The sequence below is a fragment of the Cydia pomonella genome, chromosome 1, assembly GCF_033807575.1.
Source record: "Cydia pomonella isolate Wapato2018A chromosome 1, ilCydPomo1, whole genome shotgun sequence".
Classification (NCBI taxonomy): Eukaryota; Metazoa; Arthropoda; class Insecta; order Lepidoptera; family Tortricidae; genus Cydia; species Cydia pomonella.
Genome location: NC_084703.1, coordinates 46,751,597 through 46,772,974, shown reverse-complemented (window position 1 = coordinate 46,772,974; position 21,378 = coordinate 46,751,597). Strand labels below are relative to the sequence as shown.

The window sequence follows — 21,378 nt, the reverse complement described above, 5'->3', positions numbered from 1 at the left end:
AGTAAGCTCAATAAGGTTTGTGTTGAGGGTGCTTAGACAACGATATATATAATATATAAATATTTATAAATACTTAAATACATAGAAAACACCCATGACTCAGGAACAAATATCCATGCTCATCACACAAATACATGCCCTTACCAGGATTTGAACCCGGGACCATCAGCTTCGTAGGCAGGGTCACTACCCACTAGGCCAAACCGGTCGTCATAGTTTTCTTTTTAAATTTACGTATTAAAAATGTTGGCGTGGACTAAAGAATATTTTAAACAGCATATTCATTTCATACAAAGTTTAAATCTATTTTTAATAGGTAGATTTAAAAAGATTTTTACTCCAACCAAACATTGTCTATGGAATATATTGTTTTAAAAAGTATACGTGATAGGATTCTTTGTTTCATATTTGTCTATTGGAGCATTCCAGGGCCTGTGCTGGACGCATTTTATTTCCTGTGTTGCGACTTTTTTTCGGCTTTTAAAGCAGGCGATTATTTTTCTGTGCATATTTTTGACCATTAGTTTAGTTATTAAGACGCTTTTATTAGGTCGACCTGTATGTAACTATGTAATGGAATCTAAGGTAACTAATTTAACCATCTTCCAAGGATCGTAGCGTCATGAACATTGGCAGCTGTATGTAGTTCTGATGACAATACAATAGTATGGTACTGTCGAACTGATCTGATGATGGAGCCGGAAGATATGAACTGGAACTTCATGATGGAACATCGTATCATAGCTGTGTTTGGATTTGTTAGAAATGTCTTGTAATGAACTTAGACCACTTAGACCATTCCAAGATGGAATATCGTATCATAGTCGTGTTTACTCTTGTGAGCAAGGTAACGTAACGGACTTCTAAAAATAATCGTGTTTTTTTAAACTATTAATTTATAGAAAAGGAAACTATTGTACTTGCAAATCTTTACAAAATTCTCGTTTGTACGTGGACCCGGGTACGTCCTTAAACTACGTCCAAAAGAGAGGTATGGGCATTGTGAATTTCATCTCGCTTTGTGTGGTAGGGCACAGCCAGTGGATGTCATTCCAGATCTAGAGCAGAGCCCAACTGGGGAAGTACCTCCACCTTACAGAAAACCGCAGCCAAATAACACTAGACCCTACTCATAGTGTTGTGTTCCTGCCGGTAAGTAAGGTCGCCAGAGCTCAACGAGGGGGGGGGGGGGGGCGGGTTTAGGGTCGGCAACGCGCATGTAACTCCTTTGGAGTTGCAGGCGTACATAGGCTACGGAGACTGCTTACCATCAGGCGGCCCGTATGCTTGTTTGCCACCGACGCAGTATAAAAAAAAAAGACAATAGGTATTCGCGGGCTTTGCTTCCGCAACTCGACGTCCTATTTCGTGTCGTACTGGTCGTGGAATGCTTTTATTGCAATACTTATCTGTCACGTATGTACCAGGTGGACCCTAAGCTCACGGACCTGTACTCGTTGTTCCCGCGGCCGTGCGTGTGGTCGCTGGTGGACGGCGTGTGCGGCGACGCGCTGGCGCCGCGCGCGCCCGCGCCGCCCGCCGACGCGGCGGCGCCGCGCACCGACGCGCCGTGCGCGCCCGCCACCGCGCTCTACTCGCAGCAGGACCTACACCACCTGGTTAGTGGCATTTTTAGGGTTCCGTAGCCAAATGGCAAAAAACGGCCTTATAGATTCGTCATGTCCGTCTGTCCGTTTATGTCACAGCCACTTTTTTCCGGAACTATACTGTTCAAACTAGGTAAGTAGATGTATTCTATGAAACGCATTAAGATTTTCACACAAAAATAGAAAAAAACAATAAATTTTGGAGGTTCCCCATACTTATAGTCTGTATCTTTAGGTATTAAAAAAAAGGTAAACAAACAATTTGTACATTTTCGGGTAGTTTTAATATTTATTGGTTAACCAACCAAATACAAAACCGCCTGGATCTGTCACTGAACGACCTGACTTTAAACCTACATTATTTGATCATGTAATGTTTTCATCTACCCTCAGCTGCCTTAAGGAGCCATTTGAGGGTAGATTTTGTTTACCTTTTTTTAAATACCTAAAGATACAGACTATAGAACTGAAACTCAATTTTTTTTTTCATCAAACCTATACGTGTGTGGTAGAATAGATAGGTCTTCAAAAATGATATTGAGGTTTCTAATATCATTTTTTCTAAATAGTTTGCGCGAGAGACACACATAGCTTTGGTTAATAGACACCAAATCACGTAAAAATATTTTCTATAATGTTAACATCCAAGGGGGAAAATGAGGACGTTTGTATGGATAAGCGATCACGGTACATCTTACCCTTTCCTCATAACCTCAAGTGCCACGGACACGATATCATACCAATGTACGAAAAGTCTAAAAGGTTTTTGATATTGTCTATCCCTCGGACTCGAAAGGTTAAGTTTAATACTCACAATAACTTAATCGTAGCCATAAAAAAATACCAAGAAAATAAAACAAGTAGAGGTTATTCGGGAGAGAGTGAATCAAGTCCTTCAAACTATACAAAGAATAATGAAACGTTTTTCGCACAGATAACTTTCCTAAAGCGGATATCCTCGAAGCTGAACAACAATACACCGAGCGTGACGTCGGAGGAGATGTCCAGCGGCTCTGGGCCCGCTGACTCAGCTGCTTATAGGTAAATAAATAAATATAAATAATCAATATTATACGTATTTTTTTTAATGGAGGATAGGCAGACGTTTGACCACGATCTCACCTGATGGTAAGTGATGATGCGGTCTACGGTGGAGCACGCTTACCTATGAAATACCTATTTACTCTTGTCTTGAAGAGACCCAGATTGTACTCATGGGGAAACACAGACTCGGGCAGGACATTCCACTCCTTGGCAGTTCGCAGGAATGTTGAAGCAAAAAAAAAAAAAAAGACTTCGTGCGTATTTGTGGAATACCTACCATGAAGCGATGCCGGGGTGCTGATTGTCTGGTAGTCCGATGGTGAAATGGACATTCTTACACAAATTAACTAAGTCCCACGGTAAGCTCAAGAAGGCTTGTGTTGTGGTCAGACAACGATATATATAATATACAAATACTAAAATACATAGAAAACATCCATGAGTCAGCAACAAATATCCGTGCTCATCACACAAATAAATGTCCATGGGTTCGAACCCAGGACCATCAGCTTCATAGGCAGGGCGACTAGGCCAGACCGATCGTCATATATAAATGGAATAAAACATTAAAGATCTGGATTTTTTGGGTTCACCTCAGTCTGACTACTAGAGTTTATAACAAAATAGTGTCCCAATGTTGTACGTTCCGTTAAGTCTTGTTACAGTATGACCTTCTAAGTAGTAAGGGTCCATTCGGTGACTACATTTACTTTCGTTGCGCAATCCATAACTATGACTCCCCCTACTTATGTCTTCAATGCCAGTTTTTGAGCACATTTCGGTGTTTTTTCATTGATAGGTAAATTACATATTATTATGTAATGTATTTTTTTTTCCAGTAGTGAATCCGGCAGCGACTCGTCCACCTCAGATGCCTGCGCGTCTAGCCTCGCCGCCCTTCTGCAGACCATGGAGCCCAACTACCGCAGCAGGCTGCACGACCTGCTCAGGAAGATGCCGGACTTGAGCAAGCCGAGGTAACACCAGCCAAACCATCCAACTAAGGCCCCTTCGGTCATACGTCTGCCTGCGCGTCCAGCCTCGCCGCCCTCCTACAAACCATGGAGCCCAACTACCGCAGCAGGCTGAACGACCTGCTTTGGAACTTGAGCAAGCCGAGGTTACACCAGCCTAACTATCCAACTATGGCCCCTTCGGTCTGCCGGCGCATCCAGTTTAGCCGCCCTCCTTCAAACTATGGAACCCAGCTACCGCCGCAGGCTACACAACCTGCACAGGAAGGTTCCGGATTTGACCAAGCCGCGATGAGACTAGTGTTCAACCAGTAGTGATCAATGAAAACCAGAAGCTTAGCTAAGGAACTACGAAAACTCACTAATTGCAATAAAATATTAGACAAAAATCAACCTTATTTTGGTATTAGCACGTTTCGCGATGGCTCTTAACATTGTGAATCATGTCATAATAATATATGAGTTTTGTTGTCACCTAACGATGTTCGCCTTCGCCTGCGGATTAAATGGGATATCCCATTATTCCATTGTTATTGCCTAGTAAGCGTGAAGCGTCTCCTTTTTAGGAAAAAAAAAATGATATACTGCTGTTGTCCTTTACAGTTCGCATTCCTCATTAAAAAAATCTAAATGGCGGTTTAGGGTTCGCACACAACTCACAGAACAATTTATCACCTATTACGTTATCTTTCAGACAATCTCCGCCTCAACCCGCAGACGCGGCAGAAACACAAAAGAAGAGTATTCTGGCGAAAGTGCCTAAACCTCGGCTGCCTCGCAGCGGCAGCTCGAACACGTCACTCGCGACCGAGACATCGGAACCCGAGCTTGAGGTGTACGTCATACAGATGGCTCGGCAGGATGAGAGCGACTACGTCGGTACGTTATATATGTTATACAGAACGTGTCTAAACCGAGGCTGGCTTGTAAAGCTTCGATACTCACAAATATACTCTGGCAAATGCATTTTGTCAGTAGTGAAAGGCGCGAAATTCAAAATTGAATGTATAAATACACAAAATTTACTAAGTCCCACAGTAAGCTCAATAAGGCTTGTGTTGTAGGTACCTAGACAACGATATAAATATTTATATCGTTGTCTAGGTATAGGTAATTATAAATACTTAAATACATAGAAAACACTCATGAGTCAGGAACAAATATCCATGTTCATCATACAAATATTATGCTCTTACCGAGATTTGAACCCGGGACCATCAGCTTTATAGGCAGGGTCACTACCCACTAGGTCAGACCGGTCGTCAAAAATTTCTATGGGAGAACAACTCGGCGCCTATTTTTTTTAAATTTGCCGCCTTTTCTACTGACTGAAATGGCTTACCAAAACATATTCGCGTTTAGAAGCGTTCAAATACACGCATCGACACATGCGTTAGCAATGAATTTTTCACCACACCAACTGGCAAAGGCCCTCTTGATTGTTCAAAAACGAATATGAAAGTTGCATTTTATCCACATGGGGGGCAAAGTAATTAGATGCAAATTTTGAGTTGTTTCCTTATGTTAGCTAGTAGAATTAACTTTTAAATGATGATTTTGAATGATTATTTTTTTATTACGTTCATTTGGATTTGATTTCTTATGATTTTTTTGGTATTTCATAGTTAGTAGTTTCCTCGTGTTGGTGTGATGAATAATATTGTTTCACTCGGAGGCAAAGTTTGTTTAACCCTCGTGCATTGAAACCCTAGCAACGCTCAAGTTTCCACTTCTCGAACCACTCGCTACGCTTGTGGTTCAATTTTGGAATCTTTCGTTTGCTCGGGTATCATTATTAGCACGAGCGGTTAAACAACAACTTTGCCCCCTTGTAAAGCAATAGTACATTGTGCAACGAGGGGGGCAAGTGAAATTCTTGACAGGAGGGTGGTAATTAAAGACCCGAGTTTGCAATATTCTTACCCCCGGAGTTACCCACAATGTTTTTCATTACACTTGCGAAGAAAAAACGACATTTTTAACGAAATAATTCTTAGTTACGGTGACATATCAAACATTTGTCCGCCATTTTGTAATTTCTTGACAGGTTAGCATCGAGGACACAGACCTTTTCGGTATTCAGCCACGATTGAAAATTATGAAAAATATTTTGATCAAATTATTTAATTTAAACATAAACAAAAATATTCAATTATAAACGTCAGTATTTTAAAAGTAAAACTCATTTATGCTACTTGGTTTGTATTAATAATTGACATAATTAAAAAAAAAGTTATAACTCCCTATAGCTTTTTTTTTCACAATCCATAACTCACAACAAAATAGGCCTTTGTCCTTCAGTACACCTGCATGAAATAAGAACTTTTTCGAGCAAGTGTGATGAAAATAACATTTACAGTACATATGGTGCTACTTTACCGCACTAGTGCGAAAATTAGCATATTACGTTACAGTGTCGAACATTTAAAGGGCCATATGTACTGTAAAACGTTGTACGATACATGTGCGAATAGGTAATTCGCAACTCGTGTCGATTTAAAACACTCCCTTCGGTCGTGTTTTAATTTATCACCACTCGTTTCGAATTTCCTATTTTTCGCACTTGTATCGTAATGTACTATTTGCGTCCAGGTCTGGTGCCCGAGTCGAAGGTCCTGGAGTGCTACTGCGGGGGCTCGGAGGGCGACGCGGAGGACGCGGGCTCCGCGCTGGCGGCCGCGCCCGGCGCCCCCGTGCAGAAACGGACGAGGTATGCGCACTGTAGGCTATCGGCTCGCCGTGATGAATAAAACGCGTAAAAAATCTTGCTGTACAGTATGTAATACAACTAGAGTCAGACCAAGATTAGCAGCGATGTTGATAGCCCAGCCTGTATAAGTGTAAACGTCATAAGAAGTTTGACGTTTAAAATAACTCTTTCACTGTATGGGCTGTCAAAATCGCTGACAACTTATCTTGGTCTGGCTCTAGATACAGAAACTGATGGCAAAAAAACAGAATATTTACAAATTTATACATATATTATACAAAAGCTCAAATCAATTATTTGTTGGTCATTGACAGCACAGAACCAAGAAAGAATGATACATATAAACGAAAGACGTGCGCTGGCACAGTATCCGTACAGACCAGACTGGCCAAGATATATTACAAAATAATAACATTACCACAAATAAGAAATTGTTGTATATTAAACTGTTACAACAATCATTATGCTGGTAATTTCAGGTTTTCGAATGCATCATAGAGGCTTTGTGATATGTGTGTAGATAAAGAGTACAAGTCACGTCTGAAAATATCGATACGAAAAAAGTGCCAAAAATATGTATACGCGACTTTATATTTTCAGAAGTGACCGTATTTATTGTAAATGAAAAGCTATGTTGCGAATGATGCTGCACATAACCATAGAACAGTATATTAACCCTTTGAATTATCGTGTACGGCGCTTCTTCGTGAATTGCACGAAAACTGATATTGACATCAGTTAACGGCTTTGGCAATCAAAGGGTTAGTTTTTCAAAAACCGTGGTCCAGTTTTAGATCGTAATACAGTTGCCTAAATAGATATCTTGGAGCCATTCACCGATTACTAACTTCACCGATTCGAAACCGGATTACGTGACTATCGCTCGATATCAAAACTTAGATAGCATCATTAAAATTTGTAACAATTTTAAACTTAGCTCAGTGAGAGTGTGAGAACCTTAATAACGGGGCCTTAATAAAATGATGTATATTTCAGATTCTCAGTGTCCCACGATGAAGTGTCGTTAGGGAACACGTCGGACAACTTGGAAGCAGTGTCGGAGGCCGCTTCCAACCACAGCGTGACGTCCAGCTTGGAGTTGGAGACCGAAGATCAGAATGATAATCTGTCCGATATGGTGAGTAGAATACACAGTACAGGGAGATTCAGCAGACATGAGCAGGATCCCAGTGTCCCACAATGAAGTCGTTAGGGAACAAGTCGGATAACTTGGAAGCAGAGTCGGAGGCCGCTTCCAACCACAGCGTGACGTCCAGCTTGGAGTTGGAGACCGAAGACCAGAATGATAATCTGTCCGATATGGTGAGTAGAATACACGGTACAGGGAGATTCAGCAGACATGAGCAGGATCCCAGTGTCCCACAATGAAGTCGTTAGGGAACAAGTCGGATAACTTGGAAGCAGAGTCGGAGGCCGCTTCCAACCACAGCGTAACGTCCAGCTTGGAGTTGGAGACCGAAGACCAGAATGATAATCTGTCCGATATGGTGAGTAGAATACACGGTACAGGGAGATTCAGCAGACATGAGCAGGATCCCAGTGTCCCACAATGAAGTCGTTAGGGAACAAGTCGGATAACTTGGAAGCAGAGTCGGAGGCCGCTTCCAACCACAGCGTGACGTCCAGCTTGGAGTTGGAGACCGAAGATCAGAATGATAATCTGTCCGATATGGTGAGTAGAATACACAGTACAGGGAGATTCAGCAGACATGAGCAGGATCCCAGTGTCCCACAATGAAGTCGTTAGGGAACAAGTCGGATAACTTGGAAGCAGAGTCGGAGGCCGCTTCCAACCACAGCGTGACGTCCAGCTTGGAGTTGGAGACCGAAGACCAGAATGATAATCTGTCCGATATGGTGAGTAGAATACACGGTACAGGGAGATTCAGCAGACATGAGCAGGATCCCAGTGTCCCACAATGAAGTCGTTAGGGAACAAGTCGGATAACTTGGAAGCAGAGTCGGAGGCCGCTTCCAACCACAGCGTGACGTCCAGCTTGGAGTTGGAGACCGAAGACCAGAATGATAATCTGTCCGATATGGTGAGTAGAATACACGGTACAGGGAGATTCAGCAGACATGAGCAGGATCCCAGTGTCCCACAATGAAGTCGTTAGGGAACAAGTCGGATAACTTGGAAGCAGAGTCGGAGGCCGCTTCCAACCACAGCGTGACGTCCAGCTTGGAGTTGGAGACAGAAGACCAGAACGATAATCTGTCCGATATGATGAGTGAACTGCGCGGTACAGGGAGATTCAGCAGACATGAGCAGGATTCTCAGTGAGGTCAGTTTATTAGGGAACACGTCGGACAACTTGGAAACAGTGTCAAGACCAGAACGATAATCTGTCCGATATGATGAGTACCTGACATCGGATAGGAGCCAAATTAAGGAGTTCTTATATCGATAAACTTAATTATCGATGTTTTTCCTTTGACTTTTGACTTATTGCGAAGTACTCAGTCCGGAATCTATACAGGTCAGTGACTTGTGCGAAGGCGACATCTACAGGTCTGTGACAGTCAATCACTCTGACGCAGTGTTTTGGAAAACGCGAAACCACACATGATTTTTTTATATTTTTGAGTTTGTTTTAAACATATTTCTAACTGTGACGTGTATCAGCTAAAATTGTTCTGCAGGCATTTGTGTTACAAATTCCCTTGGAAACAGAAATAGTACATTATTGCAGAGGCCGGGAAAGGGCAATTCGTGGATGATAGTTTCGATTTCGTCGGACGACGTGAAGCTTAGCTTAATTACCCTCCTTAATTATTTTTTATAAAGTTAAAGGCACAACTATTCTGCCATTCAGTACCATTCAATATAATTGTGCCATATAAGCTGTATGTGCACGCACGAGATCCTTAAAAAAATATAAAAGTTATATAGTCTGGCACGATCTTACACGACTATCCTATTGCTTATTGCTTGAAATGATGCCGACCGGGTCGTGTAGACGCAGCCCGCGGCTATATTAATTGGTTGTTTGCGTTTTTCTTAGTGGATACATGTTTTAACCTTTTGAACGCCACGCCTATCGTACGCGGCGCGTAATCGTGAACTTTGTCGGTACGCATGAAGGTTGATATTGGACTGTAGCCGCGCGCGTCATATGACGTCTTTGGCGGTCAAAGTAAAAAACAATACAGTAACAACTTCCCGTCCGCTAAAAAACGACAATAATGAATTGTTTTTTTTTTTAATTTGAGCGTGACCATAATGAAGAACGTCCCGTACTATTTTTGCTACAATAAGGTGAACATTTCCGAGCATATTGGAGAAAAGATAAGTAATGTTGGAACTGTTGCGCAGGTATCGGCCAACGTGAGCGGGCGTGGAAGCCCGAACATCTCGGGACGGGAGACGCCATCTTCCCAAGTCACAGACGGAGACGCGGCGGGCGAGCCGGCTAGACGGTAACTATTTTCATTACTGTTTTTAGGGTTTCGTAGTCACCTAGAAACCCTTATAGTTTCGCCATGTCCGTCTGCCCGTCCTCGGCTTTGCTCCGTGATCGTTATTGCTAGAAAGCTGCAATTTGATATAGATACATAAATGATGCATGGCAACAGAACGGTAAAATAAAACCTTCCGAATATTTTTTTTTTAGTACCTCCCATACAATTTTTTTTTTGCTTTGATCTAATGAATGAAGGGGTGTCGTTGGATAGGTCTTTTAAAACGAATAAGGGAATAAGCCATTTTTGATAAAGTTAATATTTTAGGATATCATCGCTCAGCGAGAAAAAAAATGTGTGTGTGTGTGTCCCTCTAAATTTTGAACCATTGGGTCCAAAAAATATGAAAATTATCGTGAAAAAAAAGCTTAGTAAATACTTCCAATGAAAACTATAGCGAACATGGATCGGTCCAGCCGTTTTTGAGTTAGATTGCAAAAATCTTCTCTTCTTAGTAAAAATACGACCCTTAGTCCCTTCTTCTTGTAATCTATATGATGCTTACTAATTAATAGCCCTCATTTGGCCTGTTCTGTCAGAATAGTAACTACTAAACCCTACACTTAGCATGGCCCGACATGCTCTTGGCCGATTTTTAACGCCGGGACCTGAGCATGATTTTGATTGGGATTTATATTGACATCATTGCAACTTAACCCTTTGAACGCCACGCCTGTCATGCGCGGCGCGTTATTGTGAACCTTGTCGGGATGCATTAAGGTTGATATTGGGTTGTAGCCGCGCGCGTCTGTTGACGTCTTAGGCATTGAAAGGGTCAAACATTGCGAGTGTTTTTCGAGTGCAATGCCGCTGAGTGAATAGAGACGGGATATTTGTTTTGAGAAGCTGTTTATTCACAAAAATGAATTTACAGTGGAACTAAATTTTTTCATACTAAACTGTAGGGCTAAGATGGTTGGCTCTTTAACATTTGTCACCATGGCTGTCACGTTCTAACAAGTAAGCGCGAAAGTGAAGGGCATAGTGACAAGTGACAAAGATGTAGAGGAACTATGCTGCCACCGCTGAACCGTCACCCTATACATGAGAATATACGGAAGGTGGAGATAAGGAACGAAATCTCCATGTACCAAAAAGTGTCATCAAAAAACTTTAAATAGGTGGCGCTACAATACCTAGAGTACTTGAACAAAAAAATTAAATCATAGACAGCGCAATTCACTCCGTCAATAACGCCTAGGTTCTTAGCTACTCTAGCGCTACTCTGGAGAGATTTGGAACTATTATTTATAGCTGACATCTGGACACTTTTGCAACAGTTCTACCATAAGAGATGCCACTCCTCTTAATTCCACACTCCATAGCAGCGCCCTCTGGACAATGATCATATATCTCTGATCGGGCTTTTGACATTCGTAATACGTTCGTAATATGGAAGATAGAGGCAAGGAACAGAAACTCCTTAGGCAGAATTGTTGCAAAAGTGTCCAGCTGTCAGCTATAAATAATAGTTCCAAATCTCTCCAGAGTAGCGCTAGAGTAGCTAAGAACCTAGGCGTTATTGACGGAGAGAAGTACGCTGTCTATGATTAGATTTTTTTCTCAAGTATTCTAGGTATTGTAGCGCCACCTATTTATGGTTTTTTGTCGGACACTTCTTGGTATATGGAGATTCTGTTCCTTGCCTCTACCTTCCGTAGTTCGTAATATTATTTCACCAAATAGCGCTGAAGAATTTTGGAATTTTAAATTTAGACGTACTAAAAAACCCTTAATACCCTACAGGTTACCGCAAAACGTCCCAGTGAGCCAGGCGAACAGCGCGCAGGCCAAGCTGCTGAAACAGACCAGGAACGATATTGAAGACAAGTTCTGCAAGTTCGAGATCAAGGTATTACACCTTCTGTCTGATAAAATATACAACTATTGGCGCTGTGCGCTGCAGACCTCGCGAGCATAGCTAAAAACTGAATATTTTTATGACCGGATGTCTTTGTTTGATATAATAGGCTAGATGTCAATTTTTAGGTTTAGGTTCGTTTTTAGAATCAAATGTTTTTTGACGACCAGTTTGGCCTAGTGGGTAGTGACCGCCTACGAAGCAGATGGTCCCGGGTTCAAATCCTGGTAAGGGCATTTATTCGTGTGATGAGCATGGATATTTGTTCCTGAGTCATGGGTGTTTTCTATGTATTTAAGTATTTATAAATATTTATTTTATATATTATATATATCTTTGTCTAAGTACCCTCAACACAAGCCTTATTGAGCTTACTGTGGGACTTAGTCAATTTGTGTAATAATGTCCTATAATATTAAAAAAATAAAATGTCTATATGGGACCCATTGCATTAAAGCAATACAAAAGTCAGAAGTCCGACAGTCGTATTTCACTTCGCTCCCAACAAAACGATAAGCAGACGTGACGTCACGGTCACCAAGAGCCCATCTTGAAGTATGAAAAACATTAAAATTGCGATTTTGTCGGTGAAATATTGCGTTTATGAATATATTTGCTATACAATATTTTTTGAATAAAATGTAAGGAATCGAATGGTACCCTTACTTTATTCCTTTTTGGTAAAAAATACCTTTAATTTTGGAACTTTCAGGTCCTATATATTTTATCATATCCATATATTATTTTAATAACCACATTATTGCGATAAATTGCTCATTCTATCTATTTTACTAAATTTTGTTATAAAATTCAATATGTGTCATCATCCCTATTATTGAATGTCATGTAATGATTGCCAGATCATCATTAGTCATGATTCTGAAACCGTTAAGTTCTCAGGATTTTCGTAAGGTTATCCTATGGATAGGTTAGATTAGGTTAGGTTTGTTTTATGGCAATCCTGAAAATAAATAAATAAATAATTATTATAGGACATTATTACACAAATTGACTAAGTCCCACAGTAAGCTCAATAAGGCTTGTGTTGAGGGTACTTAGACAACGATATATATAATATATAAATATTTATAAATACTTAAATACATAGAAAACACCCATGAAAAGTTACGCGTTTCTGAGAAAAACCAAATTTTGACTAACGAAAATGCGGACACACAATACATTGTGATTTAAACCTGTATGAGAAACAATAGAAACCCATTTATGACTCCGCCATTTAGAAAAAAAAAACAAAAACTAAATCGACAGTAAAAAACATTGTCGATTTAGTTTTTGAATGTGCTTCTAAATTGCGGATTTCATCATCGAACCTGGGGGCCTACCGCGAAAACCTAAATTCGCAAATTGCGGGGATCTTTCTGTTTTACTCTCACTAACACGTAATTAGAGTGACAGAGAAAAATGCCCGCAATTGACGATTTTCGATTTTCCCGGTAGCCGCCCTGCTCACAAATGTTTTTCGAGAATCTGTTGAGAATTGCGACCTGTAGATGAGAACATCTATACAGTCAGCGTCAAATAGTTTGTAGCAACTAAAGTAGCCAAATAGTTCGGTACACCATATATTTAGTATGGCGTACTATTTGGCCACTTTGACTTCTACAAAGTATTTGACGCTGACTGTACAAACGAAAGTATTTTTGCCCAAGGTGAAACGGACACCTTCGCTAACGCTTGGTCAATTATTGGCACTAAAGTAACTGTTATACTTACTACATTTTATGTAATATGCTTGGGTATGGAACTTATGGATATTTGCATAAGATACCAAAATATGTTTTAAGCCAAGATACTCCTACAGTGCCGTTATGAATAATAGACAATATAGACTTTTTATTTATGTTCTTATAGTATTGTTCATGAATTTACAGTAGATGAGTATTTTTTTTTTACTTTAATTTGGCTATCGACTAAAAATGTACGGCTAATCTTATCATTCTAGAAACTCCTGGAAGGCGACGAAACTGTAAGCATCATGTCCGACACGTGGAGCACAGACGTGCTGGCGTCCGACTCGGAGACCATCGGCGACTCCTGCGACCACACGCTAGTCGCCGTTAATCAGAGTGAGTACACTGACTAAAACTGACTTCCGTGGAAAATATATCTTTGTAAAATACAGTTTTAGCCCAGTCCGTAAGGGTGGATGGGCTTTTCAGTGTTTGCATAACATGGACATACCTTGTCATTCAATGGTAGATGTGGTGTAATTAAATAACTAATAAAATTATTTTATTATGGCTGCCTTTCTGCTAGGATCTTTACGTCGCCGTCAAAACAAATTAATTTTATAATAAGCTTTTTTAGCAAATCTCTTTAAATAATATGTATATCCATATGCTACTATAGCTACTATCAGAGTTAATCAAGTGATATGATATCATTTCAAACCTCTTTCGATAGGCAACAAATTTGTTTAAGGATGCCATATGCCATATTGAGTGAAACATAATGAACAACAAAAAAAATAGTACGTTTTGTACATAATGCATTGTTCTCTAAGTTTAATTTAAATTAATAGAGTTTTATTTTCTTTTTGAGGTGTATGTATATTAATATCTACAATTGACATTATTGACGGAAAAATGGCTCGCCCCTGTTCAGCTCTGTGAGGAGTGTAGGTATTCTTAAGGTGTGTCCAGATCTGGCGAGCGCACCGCGAATGCGCGCCTAAAAGCTCGCTCGCTTGCTCGTAAAGAGACGCTTTCCAGATAGATTTTCGTACTTTTACGCGCTTGTTGCTATCTCTATTGCACGCGCGTAATTATATTGCTGTCAAACTCGCACAGTGACATTGGCAGCCGGCAACATGGGCGAGACAGCTATATAATTATACGCAAGCAATATAGATATCGTCGGGGATAGTGCAATACCGCGCAACTAACAAAGTCGAAAGAGTTCGAAATTCAAACAATGTACAAGGTAATTGGACCTTACTGCATTTGTTAGTTACGCGGTATTGCACTATCCCCGAAGATATGTAGTAACAGGCGGTTCGTTGTACGAAAATCTATCTGGAAAGCGTCTTTGCTTTAGTGCGATGTTAATCAACACATGACGCTCAAAGGTAATTAACCTCAGAGAATAGAATACTAGAGAGAAGACAGGCCGGTGGCCGCGTCGCTGTTAGCTCAATGGGCATACACTGCCGTCAGATCACCGTCAGTTGTTACCGAGTGTGCACGAATGCAAAGACGCAGAGAATATTCCGTTTTTATCCAAAATGCCGAGTTGCGCAATAGTTACCTGCACACATCGTAGTGATTTGATTAGTTTCCACCCCAAAGGAATTACTTTTCACATGTAAATACAATTAATTCAACCTGATATTCTGTCTTTCATCTATATACACCGTGTTTTTAGGGTTCCGTAGCCAAATGGCAAAAAACGGAACCCTTATAGATTCGTCATGTCCGTCTGTCTGTCCGATTCTGTCACAGCCACTTTTTTCCGAAACTATAAAAGCTATACTGTTCAAACTTGGTAAGTAGATGTATTCTATGAACCGCATTATGATGTTCACACAAAAATAGAAAAAAAACAATAAATTTTGGGGGTTCCCCATACTTAGAACTGAAACTCAAAAAATCTTTTTTCATCAAACTCATACGTGTGGGGTATCTATGGATAGGTCTTTAAAAATGATATTGAGGTTTCTAATATCATTTTTTTCTAAACTGAAAAGTTTGCGCGAGAGACACTTCCAAAGTGGTAAAAAGTGTGTCCCCCCCCCCGTAACTTCTAAAATAACAGAATGAAAAATCTAAAAAAAATATATGATATACATTGCCATGCAAACTTCCACCGAAAATTGGTTCGAACGAGATCTAGTAAGTAGTTTTTTTTTAATACGTCATAAAAATTTAAAAAAAAAAAATTTTTTCATCAAACCCGTACGTGTGGGGTATCTATGGATAGGTCTTCAAAAATGATATTTAGGTTTCTAATATCATTTTTTTCTAAACTGAATAGTTTGCGCGAGAGACACTTCCAAAGTGAAAAAATGTGTGTCCCCCCCCCTGTAACTTCTAAAATAACAGAATGAAAAATCTAAAAAAAATATATGATATACATTGCCATGCAAACTTCCACCGAAAATTGGTTCGAACGAGATCTAGTAAGTAGTTTTTTTTTTAATACGTCATAAAAATTTAAAAAAAAATTTTTTTTCAACAAACCCATACGTGTGGGGTATCTATGGATAGGTCTTCAAAAATGATATTTATGTTTCTAATATCATTTTTTTCTAAACTGAATAGTTTGCGCGAGAGACACTTCCAAAGTGAAAAAATGTGTGTCCCCCCCCCCTGTAACTTCTAAAATAACAGAATGAAAAATCTAAAAAAAATATATGATATACATTACCATGCAAACTTCCACCGAAAATTGGTTTGAACGAGATCTAGTGAATAGATTTTTTTTAATACGTCAATAAATTAAAAAAAAAATTTTTTCATCAAACCCATACGTGTGGGGTATCTATGGATAGGTCTTCAAAAATGATATTTAGGTTTCTAATATCATTTTTTTCTAAACTGAATAGTTTGCGCGAGAGACAGTTCCAAAGTGGTAAAATGTGTGTCCAAAGTGGTAAAATGTTGAACAAGATCTAGCAAGTAGATTTTTTTTTAATACGTCTTAAATGGTACGGAACCCTTCATGCGCGAGTCCGACTCGCACTTGGCCGCTTTTTTTTGATTTGCGTTAATTTCGAGGGTGCATTCCTGAGCTTAAATTAAGTAACTTTCTCAAAGATACCGATATTCTAACTAACTCCATTTCGGAGATAATCAATCATAAATTTTTATATTATAAGGCCCTTACGATCGTGTACACTTGCTTTAGGACCTGTTTACTTATTAGTTAGTGTTTAGTGCGAGTTCATACATTTGCTACTAAACGTACGTACTATCTCGGACGATCGATGTTAGAAATGACATTGATATGTCACAGTTTTCAATTGTTTGGTTGAGTTAAATGTAATGCCCGTGTTACAACAACGCTATATGCAACATTTAGTTACTTTTTATAAAAATAAAAATAGTAAAAAAAAAACAAAAAAAAATATTTTTTTTGAAAATTAACTATGCCATTTAGTTTCCTTAAACGTACTTACCGAAACCCCGGAGTTAACGCAATTCAATAAAAACACGGTGTATAAACTGTCGCTAGATTCACTTCAACAATATTCAACATATTGCATTACATTGCTGCTGAACAAGTAACGTGATTGCAAAGCCAAGTGTTTACGCCGCAATGAATCGGGTACATAACGATACACTCAATGACAAATTATCTCATAGTACAGAGGTTCTACCGCGAAACACTTCATCAACCTGCGTTCATTCGTTCGTCTATTTGCATTTTTATCACTCTTTGATATTTGAGCGAGCTTGAACGAAAGAACTTGTGACAGACGAACTCAATACAAATCGGCCGGCATGTCCGATCTCCTTATATTCATATTTCTATTTAATTAACCCTTTGAACGCCACGTGTACACCATCAAATAATCAACCAAAGGGGTTTGAATTTGAAAGTTGTTTTAAAACTCTGCCCGAATTTATTTATTTTCAGAACTTATTCTTTTCGTTATACATGTTCATATAATCTACAGACGTAGTGGCTAACACAAATGCGCCAGACGTCTCCGAAACGGCGAGCGAGTCCGCGTGGTCCATGGACGTTCTCGCGTCGGACAGCGATCGGAACACAGAGGTAAACTGATAATTATTTATATTTGAATACAGTTTGAAAACCCGTGCTTTGAACCGTGGCATGCGATTTTATTCGTTACGCGTATAACTGTAAGGTCTGGTTCAGGTTGACACGGACGACTGCGTGTCGGTGGCGGCGCGGTCCGACACCTCGTGGCCGAGGAGGCTTTCGCAGCAGGAGGAGCAAGTGCCTATCAAACAAAATCAGGTATGTTAAGTATAACCGAGTTATGCTTCCACTAGACTGTCGCTTTGGTTTCCTAACATACTCATATTATCTTCTAACAAGAAAAAATGGTAGTCAAAGGAGGGTGGGCAAATTGGCCTATTTGAGCAATAAGGGCAAACGGTATGTCACGGGATAGGTTATTCTAAGTTGTAAAACTTTTAATATGGCAGGTAGTCCCAAATCTTTATGTGAAAAAGTTATCGCCACAAAAAGTAGTGTGAGTTGAAACATGACTAAGTATATAGTTTTTTTTTTCGATACTATAAGTTCCTGTGTCGCAGATCAAGAAGGTTTTGTTATTTTCGATGATTTTGTGTCACGATATTTTAGTTTTTTTATTTTTATAAACAGATTTGACTAGTCTTGCCATACAACAAAATTGAGTGTATAAAAAAACCTTTCCGATGTTGTGTCGTTTATTCTTATTGGTTCATAGGCCAGTATCCATACAAATCTGCCCATCCTCCTTTAAATCAATGGTATTAGATAATATAATTGAATTTGTATCGTTTGAAAATCGAACGAAGCAAAACAAAAGCAACTCTGTTATAATTAATGATGATTTGAAATATCATTGAAGATAATTTGTACTAGTATTAGGACCGTGGGACGGTAGAGGTTATAAGAGTAGAGTAGTAAAAGGCTTGATGATTTTTATAATGGCCTAAACTCCTTTTTTATATATATTGGACCAAATACATTTAATCAATTCAATATAATTAGACCGTCCCATAAATAATATTTATTTATTTATATTTAGAGGAGAAACCTACTGAGGACCATAGAGAATAGACGAGGAAAAATGATAGGTCACTTGATAAGACACGACACTTTCTTTAAAACTATTTTGGAAGGCAAGATCGAAGGTAGAAGAGGAAGAGGAAAACCACGAGCAAGTTACACGCAGCAACTAAAAGGAAAAGTAAATGTCGTGTCTTACAGGGACCTAAAGAACTTGGCCGAGGACCGCGAAAACTGGCGTCTACTCCACCGACAAGAGCCATGCTCTTAAATGATGATGATGATGATGATTTATATTTAATTAGGTGGCATCAATAATATATTTATTTCTACAGCAAAACGGCGCGTACAAAAAACCGGAGGTGAGCAACAGCCCGAAGCACACGCCGCGTCCGTACCTACCGAACAGGTAAGTCGTGCGTCAGGGAATGAGGCCAAGAACCTTTCGTACAAGCTGGATGTGCCGCCTCGGCCATTCTGCCGAGGCGACTGACTTCAAGATCACCCTGCAGTATGAGCTGCCAATCTGCCAAGGCTCCATGCATGAAATATACTTATTGTTAGTTAAACAATTTAACATTAGCTATTTTGTATAACATTTATAGGGTTCCGTACCAGAAAGGTACAAAAGGAACCCTTATGATGCGACTCTGTCCGTCCGTCCGTCAGTCACAACGCTAAATATCACGAAAACCAATTCATCAGCTATTGATTTGAAATTTGGAATAGTTATGATATGAACAACACTAACCCAGACACATTGAAAGTATTCTTTGGTTATTTTATTTTTACTATGGGAAATGTCCAATATGAAGAGGGGGCAAAATCGAGGAGAGTGATGTTGCGGCTGCTTATATCATAGGCGATTTCAACGCTCATCCCAGTGCTGCCTTTGGACAAGAGTTAAGCGACTTTTGTTCTGAGCAGCAATGGGAATGTGCGGACATAAATATCCTAGGTATCAACTCTGATACCTATACCTATTTAAGCGAAGCGAATGGCTCTCGACGGTGGTTGGACCATTGCGTAACCACTAAGGCCGCATGGAGAACGATACAATCTGTTTGGGTAGGTAATGATGTCTCCTGGTCAGATCATTTTCCGTTATTCATTCGCCTAAACTTAAAGGTTATATGTAACACTACGGCGGCTAAACATAATGTAAATGCATTAAAAAATATATTGTGGGGTCAAAGGGATATAGAACAAATAAATAAATATGGTGAATATTGTTATGAACATTTAAAACGCATTGACTATTATAAAAATGGACAGAATTTAGATAGTAAATTAATGGTTTCCGAATTATATAACAATATTATCGATATTATGCAGACTGCTGCATCCATGAGCTACTGTTTGCGTGCAGGTGCACGAAAAAAGGGCAGACAGGTCGCTGGCTGGAACTACCACGTCAAACAGAGCCATCTTATCGCTAGAATGTATTTTAATCAATGGGTAGATTGCGGGAAACCGCGCTCGGGTGGCGTTTATAATAGCATGGTAGAAAGTAGGAAAGTTTTCAAATATAAATTAAAATGGTGCCAGGATAATGAAGAGTCAATTAAAATGAATATTTTAGCTTTAAATAGAAAATGTAACAATTTTTCAAAATTTTGGAAAAATACTAAAGCTTTAGATTATAGATCAAAACTACCTTTAAGTATAAATAAAATCATTGACCCTAAAGAAATAGCCAACCAGTTTGCGCATCATTTCAAAGTAGACCCGCCAGCCGACGTCGTCGGCAATGCGCCCGCTCCCCCCCGCCCTGTCCAGGGGAACTCCCCTGTTCCAAGCGAGATGAGTCAGTTTACTCCAAAGGATGTCGCGGATGTTGTAAAACGTATGAAGAGGGGCAAGTCTCCGGGACATGACGGGTTAAGCGTGGAGCACATACTATATGCTAGCGATGAGATGCCGAGAGTACTGGCTATTTTATTTAATCTATGTATCCAGTTTAGCTACCTACCTGAAGCATTAATGAAAACTATAGTTGTCCCTATAGTCAAAAATAAAAGCGGTGATCTGTCTGACCTAAAAAACTATAGGCCAATATCCCTGGGCACAATTATTGGTAAAGTGTTTGAGAGGTTGTTGCAGCCCGAACTGACGAAAAACATAAGGTTGAATGACGCGCAGTTTGGTTTTCGTACCGGCCTATCGACCGAGTCCGCGATACTTAGTCTCAAAACAATAGTTAACTATTATATCAGTAAACATACATCTGTGTATGCATGTTTTCTAGATTTGAGCCGTGCCTTCGACCTAGTAAATTACAAACTACTGTGGACTAAGCTCTTGGAATCAAACGTGCCGGTAGACACGGTCAATGTCCTAAGGTATTGGTACGAAAACCAAACAAACAACGTGAAATGGGGCGACACCCTCTCTAACGATTATAGGCTAGAGTGTGGTGTACGTCAAGGGGGCATAACTTCTCCGGACCTATTTTGCCTCTACGTCAATGGTCTGATTGAGGAGCTGAGAGGTACCAGGACGGGTTGCCATGTTGCTAATATATGCGTTAACAACCTGAGCTATGCCGATGATATGGTGCTTCTCAGCCCCTCAAGCCAGGGTATCCAACAATTGCTTACTATTTGCGAAACATTTTCGAAACAGCATTATCTAAAATATAATATTTTAAAAACAGAAATGCTTGTTTTCCGATACGGCAAGGGTCCGGAGGTAGTTCCGCCAGTTTATTTGAATGGTTCGCCGGTTCGGGTCGTAGCATCTTTCAAGTACTTAGGCCATTTTCTAACGGAGAACCTTCGCGACGACATGGACATGGAGCGACAGCGCCGTGCGCTCGCGGTCCGCTGTAACATGCTGTCGCGAAGATTCTCCAAGTGCACCACGGACGTAAAAACTACTCTATTTAGGGCATTCTGCCAGTGCTTTTATACATGCTCACTATGGTGTAACTACACCAAACGCTCATATAACGCGCTCAGGGTTCAGTATAACGATGCGTTCAGAATACTC

General features: G+C 39.9%; 1 protein-coding gene across 1 annotated transcript in view; it reads left to right on the top strand.

Moving 5' to 3' along the window:
* Nucleotides 1-21,378, top strand: part of LOC133525478 (receptor-mediated endocytosis protein 6 homolog) — a 61,223-nt gene that overhangs the window by 12,666 nt on the left and 27,179 nt on the right. The window contains exons 6-17 of the mRNA XM_061861733.1: nucleotides 1,428-1,619; nucleotides 2,542-2,648; nucleotides 3,491-3,628; nucleotides 4,320-4,504; nucleotides 6,218-6,335; nucleotides 7,332-7,473; nucleotides 9,673-9,776; nucleotides 11,565-11,670; nucleotides 13,643-13,766; nucleotides 17,318-17,418; nucleotides 17,524-17,625; nucleotides 18,723-18,796. Of these exons, the coding sequence (XP_061717717.1) occupies nucleotides 1,428-1,619; nucleotides 2,542-2,648; nucleotides 3,491-3,628; nucleotides 4,320-4,504; nucleotides 6,218-6,335; nucleotides 7,332-7,473; nucleotides 9,673-9,776; nucleotides 11,565-11,670; nucleotides 13,643-13,766; nucleotides 17,318-17,418; nucleotides 17,524-17,625; nucleotides 18,723-18,796 (1,493 nt within the window). The remainder of the gene's footprint in view (nucleotides 1-1,427; nucleotides 1,620-2,541; nucleotides 2,649-3,490; nucleotides 3,629-4,319; nucleotides 4,505-6,217; nucleotides 6,336-7,331; nucleotides 7,474-9,672; nucleotides 9,777-11,564; nucleotides 11,671-13,642; nucleotides 13,767-17,317; nucleotides 17,419-17,523; nucleotides 17,626-18,722; nucleotides 18,797-21,378) is intronic.